Raw genomic sequence first — 17627 nt, 5'->3', positions numbered from 1 at the left:
CTCATCCTTGTGGATCCATATTGAATTTAGTAGTGTAATTGAGGATTTTTCTCTACCGGCGCCTTCTTGTATTTCAGAATTTGCATATAATTAGGTTATGGTGTGATCATAGTTCGCGGATAATACTAGGTACTCTTTGTTAAGCTTCATTGAGGTTGGTATTAAGATTTATGCTCTCTAAGCTCTGAATATTTTGACTTATTTCGATGTGAGTAGTTTACGATACTATTCGATCTGTACCTTTGATTTAAATGTCGCGAGTCAATCAAATCGATCGATGGAAGAATAGTATGAAAGCGATAGAGTGTAGCGACATTCCATATTATATTTTCTCAACATTTTATTAGATATCTCCCATTATTTTCGAGTATTAGTAATGTATACAGTATTGTTAGTTTAAGTATTGTAGTCGTCTATCAGATATTTTGATTTTTCAATCAGTCTGTGCTTTTATGTTTTTTATCAACTCCATTATAAATAATATTGAATTACTGCTACTCGTGTCATCATTTTTTATTGATTTTAAAAGCAAAACAAAGGTCAATAATATTAACTAATCATTTTCATGGTTTGGACCGTATGTTTCTTAGATGACCCGTATTTGAGTCAATCTGCACGTTTCAGTGTTTTTGTAGGTAGCTTCTTTTAGAGCAGGGTAGGGTCATTGTTCATGGTAACTGCGTTATCAAATATTTCCAATTAGGATTCTCTTTGAAAGTGTATCTTCTTGAACACAAAAGATTTTTTAGATTACTTTAAACACAAAAGTTCTTGTAAGTCACAACGTGTAAATATTAACGAGAACAAACAACTCCTTTTGAGATCTTTAAATAAAAACTATGACTTCTATACGATGATGATACTTTATCATGTGATTTTACTGTCAAAACACCCTTGTCCAATTCTCGATCATATATTGGTTAGTCCTAGGACGAATAATCGATTAAATATTTTAATCACACGAAACCGACTCACAAAACTTTCTACTCTTAATCACATCTCTATCCATCCCAAAAATTATCTTGCAATAATTCGCTTATTCATCGGATCTTTTCTACTTTGTGTCCAAACAGCATAAAATAAGATGTTATCAACTTACAGGGCATTCTCATAACGTAGAGTTATTGTAGGTCTACAATCCAAAAGATTACCTATTGATATGCTATATATTCTATTTGTCACCGACTGAATAAGCAAAATTCTCTGCATATATTTTGTTCTTAGGTGACCGAAAGGAATCCTTCCGGTCACCCAAGAACATTTTCTAATATCGGTTTCTTCGAAAAACTCCATGTCTCTTTTCTGGTGGTATATGTTCCGTCTCATGTTCCTGTGGCCACGAATAAAATGGCTAAACTAGTCAATCTACCAAAAAGTAAAGTTAAAGGAATAAAAGATGTATAAGATCTAGTATTTTTTGCCATTTTGCAATGAGCAGAACTCTAGCAAATATCGGACATTGCCTATTATTTAAAAAAACTTTTATTACTCTGTCAAAAATCTCTACTAATCTGGAACAATCCTCTGCACTGTCCGCCAGAACCTTCCAACAGGCGGCATGCATCGTAAAGTAAATATACCATACCTCAGAATAGACACAGCAATGGTCGGATACTTAAATAACCAACTATATAAGGAACTTTGTAGAGTGTCTTCCAAAAAGTACTCAGGGCATCTAATAACACTGTAGGCTAAGTTTTTATCCTTCATATATTTTACAATAATTATTACGTACTGACTGGAAATTCCTTATTCAGTGCTAACCACAAAATCTATAGTAGTATAAACCCAAAGCTTTTTGTTTGTTAAGTCATAAATCATCGAGGTTATAAGTACTCGGACATGTCATTATATATTCTATGTTCTGTATGGTGCCACAATTACATTTGTTGTCCATTACGTGTCCAAATCCCACTTTATTTGGTTGGATCTCACTGGTACCACGCCGGTTTTTATTTGGTTTAGTGCTCTTTAAAATAGTCGCTTAAGTTTATGCCACTGAGTATCTCGTCGATGGGTGAGTAGTTCGCAGGTCCAGATCCAGGACCACGTTAAAGAGTTTGGTATGGGATTTTATTTTTTGGAATAGCTTTCGTCTTTAAAGAGAGGGTGGCGTTCATCAATTGTCGGCTTGGTCCATTTCATGATTTCGTATGCGTTTTTGCTGCATTTAGAGCTTGTAAAACCGGCGGCTTAATAGATTTATTTTGTTGGAGTTGGCTTCATACAGTCTAATGTTAGTTTGCATGTTTTGTCTGCAGTGGTTCTGAAGACGGCCGGACTACTAACCTACTTGCTATTAAAGTTTTCTAAAATTATTATTTTTGGATACCACTTTCTGATACATTTTTTTATAGTAGTAGAATCGTTAGGCCCCCAGGACGAAGAAGAATATCCTAATTGCTAACCTGAGAGCATGGTAATGAAAGACCTCAACACAGCTATTTCGTATAGCAACCAACAAAGTCATCATAGCCAGAATGATCGCCAACGTTCGGAAAGGACAGGCACCCTAAGAAGAAGAAGAATCGCTGACATATAGTATATAGTTCACTGACCTGACTAGCGTAAAACATAGGTAGATTGGTTTATCTGTATATTCGAAGGTAATACCATCCACTTGGACTTGGAGTCTCTTGTTTGTTATGCGTGTGTGAGAATGGAAAAAGCTTACTTGGATTTTGTATGGGTTCAGTTTAAGTGACTTCCTTTGGTAATAGTTTAGCATGGTGTCAAGAGCCTATTTTAGTTTTGTCTCCTACTTTCTCTACAGTTACCACTTGCGTAGTAATCGCGAGGAAATTAGCATACAGAAAGGCTTCTGTAGACTCTTGTGTTGGTTGGTCGTTTGTGTATATATTAAAAAAGATGGGAGCCATAACGTTAATCTAAACAATATTATTATTTTGTCTTCTTTATTATTTTTTCTTCCTCAGCGTATCATAGAATCTGCTGTTTTGTAGAAAGAAATTGATAATTTTTGCTTGGTGTCAATCTTATAGCTTATGGGTCCTTATCCGGCAATAATTTCACTATTATTTTAGCTTTCCTTTATGGTGTTGGGATCCTGTAAATGTCCCGGCTTCTGTTAGAAAGCTCTAAGGTTAGGTTTCCGACAGGTTTCAAGTTTTTTATTTGTATTACACAGATATTATCCACACGGCCTTACTCTTCTTAATTAAGTGGAGGGCTTAGTTATTTAATTATAAAAGGTGGCTCTAGTTAATTTATTTTAGATTGAAGGCTTCTTATTATTTTTATTTTCTGCGAGATGTAAGCTGTGAGTTAATGACCTACTTGATATGATGTTACTTTATGTTTCTTGGTTTCAAGGAAGGTGCCATCTTATTTCTATGTACTATATTCATTTTGTTCAACGTATGAGTCCACAATATGTCCTGACTATTTTTATAAGTACACGCGCTATTATTTCTTTTTTAAATAAATTTTCATTATATAGTTTTTCGTATTTAACCAGGACGGTTTTTGATTCCTCACAAAAGCCTATTATGAAATACTATCTTTTACTGTGTTTCCAAAACTGCTGGCTTTTATATTCTCTTGACTATTTCTACGAAGGTGTCGTAGGTTGCTGGTGAAGGCTCAGATCATTAATGGCTTTATCTATCTTCTTTGCGAAATTATTTAACTTGGCCATTTTGAAGTTGAATTAGAATTCTACGATCTCTACGAATTAGAATTTTAATTCATCTTATTGCTGCGTTCACCTGTATACCTATGAGTTTATATAGGGTCTTTGCGATTGATTCGTAGACTATTTTAATGCAGCAGTCCTAAGTGTTCAAGACTACGGAGCAATTATCTGGGTTATAGCTTCACCTCCAGATTTTTCTGGCAAGAAAGCAGCATTAGTCCATCATAATCAATTTATATCGTATGAGTATTTACTTCTTTAAGATTAAATTAATATATTTTTCCATTATCCATCTTTTTCTATTATGAAAATTGTAGATTTGTTTGCATATTATTTATATTATTGTGATATAAATTCATTTTTCTTTAACTAAATAAATATTTTCGTTATATGTTTCAAGGTCAATTTAAGTCCTGCTTTAAGCAACGATTGTGATGCTGATAGATTAGTTAAAAAACCAATGCTGCATGATATGTTTGATCTCTTGGGTTTACCATTATATAACACTGGTTTAGCAATCTTCGACATTTTTTCCGAGGAAACTGATGATAGTAAGTAAGTAAAGAAAGTAAATATTATCACAAAAATGTGAGTATTACTGTTTTTATATTATAGGGAAGATCAAGAAAACTCCAAGTTGTCGCTAATGAACGCTTTATCGGTGGTAAATGCTGCGGGAAGATGGAGAAGGAAACAAAAGAAAATGTCAGCAATTCATTCTAGGTCCAATTCTGCCGTACGAATCAAAAGTAGGGCTACATCTGCCAACAATTTTCAAAGTAAATATTTTATTTTAATCTACTGCATAGGTCTGTCTCTACTTACGAAAATAACTTGGTTGTATTTTGATAGAAAACTAACAACACTCGTATGTCTACTAATTTCTATTTGAAAATACAATTCATCCCTCCTTATCTGGTAATCCAATGAATGATATTATTATAATCGATAGTTAACTTTACAATTTTGCGATATTTTTCATTGCATTTTTTACGACTATTAAATACAGAACATTGCAGTTCCGTACTCCGGAATTAACCGAGGGAGAAAACACAGATTTATTTCAGACTTAAATTGGACGAAAACTAGAATAAACACTTATCCTTCTTTAGTACATCTTAATTATTTAAATTAAGATGCTATATTCTAAACTATATATTCAACTGTATAAGATGACTTCGTAAAGAGTAGCTAAGCAGACTCAATAAAACTCTGGTTTAATTAATATAAATATATATATGGGACAAATAAATAAAATAAATCCTACGGCGACGGCATCGACATACGACTCTGTGACCCACTATTTAATACGTGCAATAATAAGACACAATGTCATAAAATTGAAACGACAATTACGATGTGGTAATATACACACGGTAATATACACGGTAATATACACACATATATACATCTTGACGTACGGAGCAGAAACACTTACCTTAACAAAAGCAGCAGCTACCAAACTGAGAGTCACGCAGAGAAGAATGGAGCGGTCCATGTTAGGAATAACTCTGCGAGACAGAATAAACAACGAAGACATCAGGAGAAGAACCGGAGTGACTGACATCATCGAGACGATAGCCAGACTAAAATGGAGATGGGCAGGACACATAGCCAGAATGACAGATGGGCGATGGACAAAGAGGTTATTGGAATGAAGGCCAAGGAAAGACAAGAGAAGCGTCGGTCGACCACCTAGAAGATGGACTGACGATTTAAGAAGACTCAATAAAAACTGGATGAGAGCGGCGCAAGATAGACGGGGTTGGAAACATGAGGAAGAGGCCTATGTTCAGCAGTGGACTTTTGAGGCTGGATGATGATGAATATACACACAGCGAAGAAATTAAGGACGGGTCAGAGGAATTGAGATGGAATGGGCCGATTAGTGCTCGGTCCGGCGAGGAGCGGGAAGTAATTAATCAACATTTAGCCACGGGAAAGAATGAGTCTATCTCAGATCAATACTCCATGACCGGATGCGGAACTGCCACTAGATTAACACTCTAGCAGAAGCGGTGGGCCTTCAGTAAACACTCTAGGGGCTAGTGGAGTATTTATCAGATCAAGACTCTGATGGAACTTGATTCTCTCGTGTGGTGGCTCCTGTTTTATATGGTTGTTGGAATTCATCGATGCGCACTGGAATTCCATCTATTCCAGCGCGCATCGATGGAAGCGGAACTCGTGGTAGGAGTGCGTGTGTATATTCAACTACACCGCTTTGTGTAAGTCATTGTCTGGGAAACCGTTTATTAAGATAGCGCCTTAAGTTTATGCTGTAATACGTAGTACCATTTTGTTAAAAAAACAAATCATTTTCTACGTACCTGTTATTTCTGATTATAACTTCCAAATAAGATCATTTGTATCCTCTAATTGTTCTAGATATGATACTTCGTTCAAATTTTGTTGCAAAAAGAATTCCCCTACAATCCAATCTACATAAATTCCTGACCATAAGTTCAGTTTCAATGACTTTTGGTTATATGTTTCGTAGAAAACTTTAGAATTCTCATTAGTCTACTAACGGCATTTGTTTTGATTTACAGTACCATTTAGAAAAAAAAGTATATTTATCCTAAAAACAAATATTAAATAGAAAGTTTGATTAGAAAGTATATATATTACAGGACCAACTTGTAAATACAATACATTTTGGAGACGGTTATCGCCGTATTCCCGTTATCCTCCGCCAATCCTCTCGGTCCAAGGCATGCCTCTTCTCCAAACCTCTCCATTTCATGGCTCTTCTTATTCCTTAATTCCATGAGCGTCGAGGTCTACCTCTTTTTCTTCTTCCAGGGGGCTTCCATCTGTGAAGTTTGTGGGGCGTCAGGCATTATCAATAGGTATTCAAATCACTTTAAACCTCTTCTTTCTATTCTGTCAATGACCATTTCTGTAGCATTCATGTTATTTCTTATAGATTGGTTGGTCTTCCTTTCCAGCATTGATGTTCTAACACTTCTTCTCAAATAATCCATTTCAACTTCCAACAATCTTCTCTTCAGGTCTGCATTAATTGTCCAGCTTCAGAGCCATAACAAAGAACTGATTTAACCATGGTTTGCCCTATTCTTTTTTTGTTCCTTTTGGAAATGTTGCGATCCCACCATAAGGAGTTCACATATCCTACAATTTTACGTCCGTGATCAATTCGGTGTTTAATTTCGGTTTCTCCCAAGCCATTCTTATCAATGAGTGCACCTTAATATTTAAATTTTTCCACTTGTTTGATTTCCACGTCCTCGTCTATCAACACTTCAAACATTGAATCTGAATTGATAACTAAATATTCTGTTTTCTTCATGCTGACTTGTAGCCCTCATTTTACATATTCTCTGTATAGATGCTTTATCACATATATAGATCATCATTTATCATATATATATATATATATATATATATATATATATATATATATATATATAGATCATAAGAATCTTGAGCTAGGACTACTACTTGGTCATCCGCAAAGTTTAGGAAGAACAGTACGTCATTTCCTATGGGGATTCCCATTCCCAAGCAGTGATTTTTCCAATTTTGGAGGGCTGCCTCAATATGTAAATTAAACAGTAAGGGTGACATACTGCATCCTTGTCTTAGTCCTTTAGTTACTTTTCTTGGCTCTGATAGTTATTGGCTCTGATGGTTAGAAAGTGATACTACTTATTTTCTATCATAATCACACAAAATTTTGTGGAAATAAAATTTGTAATGTTTTAGTACTCTGCTGATAGTAGTGCACGAAAAACCATATTCTTAAGCTATTTTTTTAGTACTTAAAGTAAATTCCAAAGTATCACGACGTAAAATTGCTACTTCTGTCACTTCAGGTCTAACATGTTTTTCACACTGCGTTTTTTATCACCTACTGGTCCCGTTTCATAATTTTTTTTTAAAGCGATGCATTCAAGTCTTTCTTAGTAGGACTACTATTTGGATAGTCGGCTCCACTCACAATCCAACTTGCTGTCAAAATAGCGCTCCAACTTCAGTCCTAGTCTGTTTTCTGGGTGGTGTACATGGCTCAGCCAAAAAATTTATCGAGGAAAGTCCACGCAAAATATAATTAGGAGAACGAAAGTGGCAACATCATTATGCTTGTTAGACTCACCATTTGAAAAGAAGAAAAAGAATGTTGGATGAAGAAAAAATTCGTTTAGGTTGCGTGTAGAGCACTACTAATATCCCACAAACGGAGATTATTTCTGTAAATATGTGTAAATAAAATCAGAAATTTCTTTACTGTTTATTATGGAAATTACTGTTGACATGGGAATAAGCCACAATTAAAGTTTAAAGTAAGTTTATGTTTATTGACGTTTCAATTTATACTTCGGAAATCGTTTTCAAAATACAAACAATAAATTAAATAAATTTTGTTTTTTGTTACTTCCGTGATAATTTCCGAGGTACCAATTTTCTTACTAAATTACTAAGTAATGGAAACTACTATATTTACATTAATTATAATCTCAACATATTTTTTAAATTCGGCATCAATATTTGCTGCAGTTCTCACTTCTACATAATACTCTTCTCAGCATATACTTGTAGATATATTTGCAGTCTTATAAGTAAATCCGTTAAAGTAAAAGTCTTATCCGTTAAAGTTTGCAAAATTTTAACACAGTTCCATTTAAAATAATTGCTTTAATAGGTTGAATTACTTTATTTAAGAAAACGCCGTTTTATCTCTTGTTTACTTTGTTTTATTATTTGTTACTAAGGGACTTTGAAATTCTTTTATAATCTTGCATCATGGAATGATGTCACGTCCTACTTTACCATTAAAAAAATAATAGTATTTAGCGATAATTATTATATTGCATTATTCATATTGATATCGTTTTTTTTTTGTAGAGACTTATATAACATTGCCAAAGGTTCACGTAGATGTTCGGCCAGTAGCTTCTCCAATTCATAATGGAACCAATAGAGCAGTAAGTACAGATCAGTCGACTTTAATAAGAGTTGTTGAAACTAGTTTTCACCACGAAACCAACCGTCCATCGAAATTCCAGTCAGTTCAGAGATAAGGCACAATTAACCATTACTCATACAGAGAACCAGAGAAATATCAACTGATTTAAGCGCAAAACAAATTTATCTAAGTAATTTATTATCTGATAAAGACTTCTTAAATAAAAACAGAATTACACTGCGGCAAATTCTGTGAGAGTAGATACCAAGATACAAAAGTTTTTAAAGAATTTGGATACAGGATTAATAGAAAACAGACATGCTTCTGACCATGGGGCAGAAACATGGACTTTAACGTAGAAGAATGAAAGAGTTTTGGGAATATTTGTGCATAAACTACTTCGCAAAATATTTAGACCCATCTATAAATGACCAAGAGCAGTGATGCAAAAGATATAATTTTGAAAAGGTAAAATGAATAATAAATTAGACTTACTCACAATCAATTTAATTTAACTATCCAGACGACCGGTTTCGCTTTCTACAATATGCAAAGCATCTTCAGGTCTCGATACAAAGTTAAATAAATGCTGAAATGATAAACCCATATTAGGGTGTTGTCAAATAAAGATAACCAAAGATAGATGATATAAATTTTATAAATTACAGTAATTATGCCAATATTACATGTCTGTGGTTTTTCAAAATGAATAAAATGTTTAAGCAGACAAGGTAAGACTCACAAATTGGTAAAATAGTCTATTAAACTGTAATAAATTAATGAATGAACAAATAAATAAAATGCATGCTACATCGGTAGAACCTTCAGATCCTTCAATATTAGACTAAGAGAACATCTTAGATATATAGAACGCCCAACATCGGGTCAATCACATTTCTCCCAACATATCCGACGAACAAACCACATCTTTGATCCACAAACAGATTTCACAATCCTTCATACTTGTAATAAAGGCTCCTTATTAAATAACCTGGAACATTTAGAAATATTAAAATCCCAAAAAAATCACACATCAGATACATTAAATGCATAATTAGAACTAGAATACACACCAGTATACTCAGAATTGATATAAAATTTAATATAAATAATATTACCTGATCCCACTCCATTCCTGGTTTCCACACCAAAACACATATACTTATAGAATTGATTTCCCAAAATCAACTTATTATGTGAGGTTTCCATATATTATCCATTATCTTCACACATTATTCGGAATTAACTTCAATATCATGGTCAAAAAATATTTTATTCCAGAATCCCATATACAATCAAATACATTTGATATACTTCTTGGATTATTTAAATTTTCTACATAAATTTTTTAAAATCTGGTCCCCCATGGATCTAGGTTTTTTGTTCACAGAATTTCTTTAACATATTACCAGAAACAACATTTTTCCTAAAACTATATTAAATATCAGTATTGAACTGGTATGGTACCTCAACTTATTTAATCCAAAATTATTATTACATCCCATCTGGTTTCGAAATACAGTCATTTTACAAAATATTTGATTTCAAATTCAACACGTGGTTTGATGGTTCCCAACAAAACATTGTAAAGTCGTTCAGACTAGTAGTAATAATTAAATTGATCTTTGTTATTCCTAATCATAAGCAAATCTACATTTTCAAATAGAAATATTATATTTTAACTATAAACTGCTATAAATTTGAAAATGTTAAAGTGTTACAGAAATTATTATACAAACTCACCATTGTTCATGTCGGTGTGATGATATTTCTGCTCATGGTACAGGAAAATTGAAATAAGAATAAATTTGCTTTACACCGGTTTAAATAGAGAACCGTTTACCTGTTGGTATAACCAATTTCCGGTCCCAACTGTCAGATATTAGAATTACCAACTAACTATTGAATGCTTAATAATTCAGTCAATTTCTTTAATTAATCAATTATTTTATTATCAATAGTTTATCTGCTTATTATTTAAGTTCCATATTAACATATCAGAACTGGAATAAAATATTTAAAAAATTTTATACACACCATGACAGATAACTCACACCAACAATTATTTCAAAGAAAGTTTGTAACTTTGTTATACATTTTGATTACAAATGTACATATTTAATTTAATTTAATTTAATTACCAAATAATCACTTAAGTTTGTTGTGTAATTTTGACTAAGCTGAGTTAGTTATCATAGAAGATTTATTTCAATTATTCATATTGTTACATTGAAATTTAATTATTTAAAGTTTGTTAAAGTATGCCAATATTAACACATCAACTAACTTTGATATCTAAAATTAAAAAATTTTAGACATTTATTAATATCAGCTTATTTTCATAAAACTAGATAACTTAACTTACAGCATTTAAAGTAGAAGAAGAACTGTCACACTTTAACCTACATTTGTCAAATTTACCTCTAAAATCTAATAAATAACATAAAAAACTCATTGTCTCCAAATAAGAGATGTAGTGATTTTAAGTGCTTTTAAATCCTCCCCATTTTTAAATTAAAGTCTGTTCCGTCCCCCATCCCCCCCAGGTGTTTTCTGTGTGTCTTAAAGTGTCCCCAATTTTAATTTTTTAACTTTAAATATTGGACTTTACAACCATTTGCCACATATTACAAAAGAACTTTATCAAAGAAATTTGATATTTACAAGTTGATAGAATTGCACACCCACACAATTTGTACATCTATTCTCATTCATTGTCTCACAACTGTCACCTTCAAAAATAAAAATCTAAAAATCTAAATAACTTAATGGTATAGAACATTACTTTCATCAACAAACATCAAACATCAAACAAACAATTACATTACACCTATCGCTACTTCATTGGATAAAATCTGTCTCCTCAAGAACTTCCCCGCTTACTGTCAAACAATTACAATAGCAGACTTGAGTTCTCCAATCAATAATACAGGATAGTTTGAACCATGTTCTTTCAACCATCAATTAATAGAGTACCGGCAGGTAAGTAATGTTTTATTTATTTGTTCATTCATTAATTTATTACAGTTTAATAGACTATTTTACCAATTTGTGGGTCTTACCTTGTCTGCTTAAACATTTTATTCATTTTGAAAAACCACAGACATGTAATATTGGCATAATTACTGTAATTTATATAATTTATATCATCTATCTTTGTTTATCTTTATTAGACAACACCCTAATATGGGTTTATTATTTCAGCATTTATTTAACTTTGTATCAAGACCTGAAGATGCTTTGCATATTGTAGAAAGCGAAACCGGTCGTCTGGATAGTTAAATTAAATTGATTGTGAGTAAGTCTAATTTATTATTTCTTTTACCTTTTGAAATGGACTCACACAAACAACACATTCATGATTTTATATAATTTTGAATTATAACAACTCTTTAATGAATCAGACGTCGTAACGTTCATTAAAATATAGCGGCTTAGATGGGCTGGACACATAATAGATACAAAATACAGTCAACTTGATTGCTAAAAAACTAACCACAGGAACATCTGTAAGAAGAAGCAGATGGTTAGACGGAGTTGAAACCGACTTAGGGGTAGATGGCAGCAGGTCACCAGAAACCGAGCAGAAATGGCGACGAATCTCAGAGCTGGCCAAAATCCACAAAGGATTGTCGAGCCAAAGATAATGATAATAATGATGATTAATAGGAAAACTTTAAGAGCGTAGGCGCAAAATTTCGGGTCAATGCTTTTTAAATGCAATCATTTTTTTCGAATGCTGAGAAAAGTAACAAATATTTTTGGAAAATTTAAATGTAGAGTGAAAGATTACATTATTACCGAGGGCCGAAAGTCCCTTAGAATAAACAAAAAGTTTTTTTGAATGAGATATTTAATATTAAAAATCACACCAAATTTTCTCTTTTTTTTTTTCACCCCTGTAACTTATTAAAATAAACATTATAGAAGTTTTCAGGGACTTTCGGCCTTGAGTAATAATGTATTCTTGTATTCTGTGTTGAAATTTTTCAAAAATACTTATTAGTTTTTTTAGGATTCGAAAAAAATGAATGCATTTAAAAAGCATTGGCCTGAAATTTTTCGCCTACGCTATTAATATGGGCGATAGAGAAAGCAACACAGCCTATTGCAAAGAAAGGAAAATGTAACATATACATCACTAGTTAACGATAAGTCAAGACTATTATGGTTGATACAATCGTATCATTTTTGCACTGACATTGCCAAGTAAAGAAATGTAAAAAATATATTCCAAAATAAAAAATTTCAGTGTAATAATAACACCGAAAATCAAAAACTATGAGTGAAATTAAAAAGTTGTTTTTAATAAATATAGCTTGTACTCTTACTCAATAAATCAACTTGTACTCTTATCAATGTGTATGTAAAAGTCACGGCGATAACTTACACAATGGAAGCAATTATACATCAGACCAAGTGTGCGTTCATAACGAGACGTCAACCCTCGATCGGACATCATCACCATGTCAAATAAATGCATTATTTTAAATGCGAGCGTTCACTGTCAGTGCTATGCTCTAGGCGAGGATACCATGCGATGGTCTCCATAATGAACGCACCCTAAACTTGCACATACAACATACACACATTGTTTTCTTTTAATATACAGAAATCATCAACAGAATATTCCAATATGTAAAGTTTACAACATATTTCATATAATAAAGTATCTCAGTATAGATGATTCAACTATCGTCACAATTTATTTTATGATATATTTGTCAGGACCATCAGAACGTAAAGATGATGTTAAAAATTTTTATGTTGCGTGAGCTCAATCGCCATTCTGTAGCAAGCTTGCAACTTAGTCTGATTTACAATTGCTTCCATTGTGTGCAATATCGCCGTGACTTTTACATACACATTGATAAGAGTACAAGTTGCTATACCTAATCAATATCCTCTCTACTTTTTTAAGTGCGATGAAGGTAAGCAAACCCAGCGTTTATTTTTATAAATTAATTTATGATAGTTTTTGTCAGAAAGTTATGTAATACTGATCTCAATTTACTGATTATTTTAGTTAAAAACAAAGACGCATAATGACGTCAAGTATTAAAGATGTTGAGCTAAAGAAGAGAAGAATCACAAAATAACTGACAAATTTTAAATAGAAATGGATAAACTACTTTTTTGTGGAATTTAAAACAAAGGCAATATGCTTGATACGCAATAATTCTGTTTCTGTCTTAAAATAGTATAACATTAAATGGCATTACGAGACTAAACATGCAAATACGTTTGATAAGTACAAAGGGCAATTTCGACAAGACCAAGTAAATGTATTAAAAAAATTATGTACAACGTCAGATATTTACTAGAGCGACTCAAGAGTCTACATGCTATGTAGAAGCTAGATATGCAGTAGCCATGACACTAGCAAAAAATTGAAGCTGTATTCTAATGGTAAAATAGTTACGGCAAATGAAGAGTGACACTGAAATTCTGTGGCCAGAAAAGAAAACGGATTTCTCCAAAATTAGCATGTCTCATCAAACTCTTACTAGGCGTGTCGACGACATTGGAAAACATATTATACTGTTTTTAAACAAAACGAGCGGTTCTTAATTTATATAATTATGGCTATAGGGTTAAATGCTCGAATAAATGAACTTTGATCAGATAAACGGCAGATATCAAGCACAGTTTATTAATTAAATCTTAAAGCCCAAGTACTTTCGTTTGCTAGAGCATCTTCAGGGGCATTTCGTCAATTTTGGCCTATCCAACAATCATGGAATGTTATAAACATAAAATTGTACATTCACTACACTACACAAGGACAAACAGTTTAATTTTTTTTTAAATAGGCGAAGATACGTTATGGTTGGCATCAGAAGAGAGAATGATTCATTCAACCATATCTCTCAACCCATTGTCGAAGATATCTACAGTAATTTCTTCCAAATTGTTATCTGCTGCCTCTGGATAAGCTAACCGCACTATACGAGCAACATCTGCTTCAAATTTTCACTTGCTCGTTGAATTCTACTTCTTAGTTGTGCTTTGTAGACTTGTTGTAGATGATCATCTCCGTAACGTTTGTCCAGTCGAGTGAACAAGGTCTGCTAACACTTTTCTTGACCCTTAGAAATCGATCTTAGGATATCCGCAGCATCACCTCGTAAAGTAGTAGTCAAGGAAACAGCTTTTTCTTGTTATGTCCAATGATTGGCTGTCGCAATAGCTTCAAATTGTCTAAGGTAGCAATTTGAATCTCATATGATGTGTCGTTTCATCTCTAGGTGATTCTTTTTTCACTAACAAATCTAAAACTACTGCATTAACTGGTGGTAGCACTTTTGTATTAGTTATCATGGTCTCTAATTGTTTGATGTTCTCTCTACGTCTTCTATCTTTTCGTTTACATTTTTCTGTATCTTATCAAATGTTCTTGAAACTTATTCAAATTTCTCATTGTTCTGAATACATACTTCTTTAATTATTTGAGAAGTCTCGTCAAATCTTCTAGATACATTTTCGAACTTCTTGTCGTTTTGTCTAGCTGCTTCCTTAATAATTTGAAAAGTTTCTTCAATCATTTGCGACACAGTTTTTATTTTCGTTAAAACTGCTTTTTCTGCTGACTAAAACTGGAATGTCTCTGGGTCATCTTCATTTTTGTTGAGAATATCCTTTAGTCGTTCTTAGGTCTCTCTTTTAAATCTCACACCGGACACCACTGTAGCGAGATTAAATAAATCGTGCTGTATATATTTATTTATAAGTTTAGAGCACTAAAATATCTTCTCAACTGTTTTTAATATCCTAGTTACTTATATATATATATATATATATATATATATATATATATATATATATATATATATATATATATATATATCTATATATGTATATATATATAAATATATATATATATATATATATATATATATATATATATATATATATATATAGAGAAGTTATTATGTACTAAAATATTCTAGAGTAGTCCACCTCTATCCTAAACTTGGAAAGCACATCAAAAATGCCAACGATCGAATAGTCTAGATAATATATACTTCTAAGAATTGTGACACGTACCCGCATCGGAGATGGGTTATTTCGTTACAATATTGAAGACAATTTGAAAAATCGATCATCTAACTTCATATTTTATACTCTAGCATTGTATAAAGTACAGATTTAATAGATACCGCCGAAGTGGTGATATTTATCAGGGGTGTTGATGTTTATTTCAACGTAACAGAAGAATTATTCAGTGTGTCCGCTTAAGGACACTATCTACTCATGAGATTTATTAGAAGCTGAACCAACCAATCTATCGGGCTTAACAACAGATCTATCTATCTATCTATCTAATTAGCCTTCTTCGGTCCATCTTTGGACATAGGCCTCCCTAATCCTTTTCCATTCTTCTCTGTCTGTCGCTATAGTCATCCACCTAGAGCCCACGTGCTTCTTGATATCATCTGCCCATCTCATTTGGGACCTTCCTCTGCTTTTTTTATGTTCCCACGGTCTCCAACTTATAAGAATTTTGTTCCATCGGTCTTCTTTTTGTCTTATATTGTGTCCGGCAAATCTCCATTTCAATTTTGCAATTTCTTGTCTAACATCCCTCACTTTCGTTTTCTCTCTTATCCACTCGTTTCTCTTTTTATCCGTTAGTCTTATGTGCAACATTTGTCTTTTCCTTGCTCTTTGGGTTTTTATGATTTTGTCCATGTTTGCTTTTGTAAAAGTCCACGTTTGGGAACCATAAGTGAGAACATGGAGTACGCATTGATTGTATACTTTGGTCTTAAGATGCTGTGGATATCTTTTGTTTTTAAGAGTGTAGCTTAGTTTGCCAAATGCCGCCCATCCAGTCTAACTCGTCTTTTTATCTCTACTGTTTGGTGCTCCAAACAACAGATGGTGCTTCAGAAATTGTTGGAAAATATGAAGGTTTAGTAAAATTTATTTAAAATAAGGCCTTCAAATTTGCTAATATTCGATACTAAATTTTCATTGTAATATTCATCAGAATAATTTATGTGCAAAGTAGAGATCATATCATGAAGTTGGTCATCAAAACAGTGAACTCTGCTAAGTGGAAAGAATTGAATCACCGTCTGTATCAAGAAGTTCTCAAGTCTGAATTTACAGTTTAATGATGTTACATTTTATGCAAGAGTGAGATGGTTGAAAAAAGTGTTTGATTTGAAAGAATAAATGCAATAATTCTTTGCAAGCAAGTCAAAAGTATTCCAGAATTTGAAGACAAGAATTGTGTTGTGGTCATCCTTATAGATGAGTATTAACCACATCTAAATGTGGTTAATACTCATCTATAAGGAAAAGATCTACTTATTAATAATATGGATAATCTTATTTCCGCATTTCAAATTAAACTTGGACTTTGAGAACAATAGTTAAGGACAAAAATCTTTACTCACTTTCCCACATTGTCGTTGCAGCAAGACGTTACACAAATAGCAACGGATAAATACGCTTCGTTAATATCCAACGTTAACTTGAAATTTAATCAGATTGGTTTGGAAGAGTTTTATAAAATATATTTGAACAATGAGAAATATCTTGCATTTGACAAATATGGTTTTTCGATGATTTCGCTATTTGAAAACACCTACAAGTGTGTACTGCTTTTTAATCAAATAAAACATATTAAATCTCGAATAGTACCACGAATCAGTAATGAGCATTTGGAAAACTGTTTGCAGATAACAACAAAATCAATTGATATCAACATTGATGCACTTCTGAGAAATAAAATCAGAGGTTTCACCAAAATTTATTATATTTTATTAATTTTTTATTATTTTTTGTATGTAACTCTAATCTAATAAATGTGTTTGATTCTCATTTTTGTTATATCTTCTCTAAAGATCTAAAGACACTCTATTACACAAGTAATAACAAAGTAATGACTTGTTTGCTTTGAATGATAAAAATAATTGTTGTGCGGCCCGATAGCAAATTGCATTTCTAAAATTTGGCCCGACTGGTGAAAATGTTGGCACCCATGATTTATGCCATCACCTAATACTGAGCTAACGAAAAACACACAATAGG

At 32.6% G+C, this 17627-nt stretch overlaps 1 protein-coding gene across 9 annotated transcripts in view; it reads left to right on the top strand.

Annotated features, from left to right (window-relative positions):
• LOC140452248 (probable tubulin polyglutamylase TTLL2) overlaps positions 1-17627 on the top strand; it is a 184041-nt gene that overhangs the window by 153587 nt on the left and 12827 nt on the right. For all 9 annotated transcript variants that reach the window (XM_072546393.1, XM_072546387.1, XM_072546412.1 and 6 more), the window contains exons 8-10: positions 4056-4210; positions 4271-4434; positions 8525-8604. In XM_072546393.1, the coding sequence (XP_072402494.1) occupies positions 4056-4210; positions 4271-4434; positions 8525-8604 (399 nt within the window). The remainder of the gene's footprint in view (positions 1-4055; positions 4211-4270; positions 4435-8524; positions 8605-17627) is intronic.

The sequence above is a fragment of the Diabrotica undecimpunctata genome, chromosome 1 (assembly GCF_040954645.1).
Source record: "Diabrotica undecimpunctata isolate CICGRU chromosome 1, icDiaUnde3, whole genome shotgun sequence".
In the NCBI taxonomy this organism is placed as follows: Eukaryota; Metazoa; Arthropoda; class Insecta; order Coleoptera; family Chrysomelidae; genus Diabrotica; species Diabrotica undecimpunctata.
This window is presented reverse-complemented; position numbering and strand designations above follow the sequence as displayed.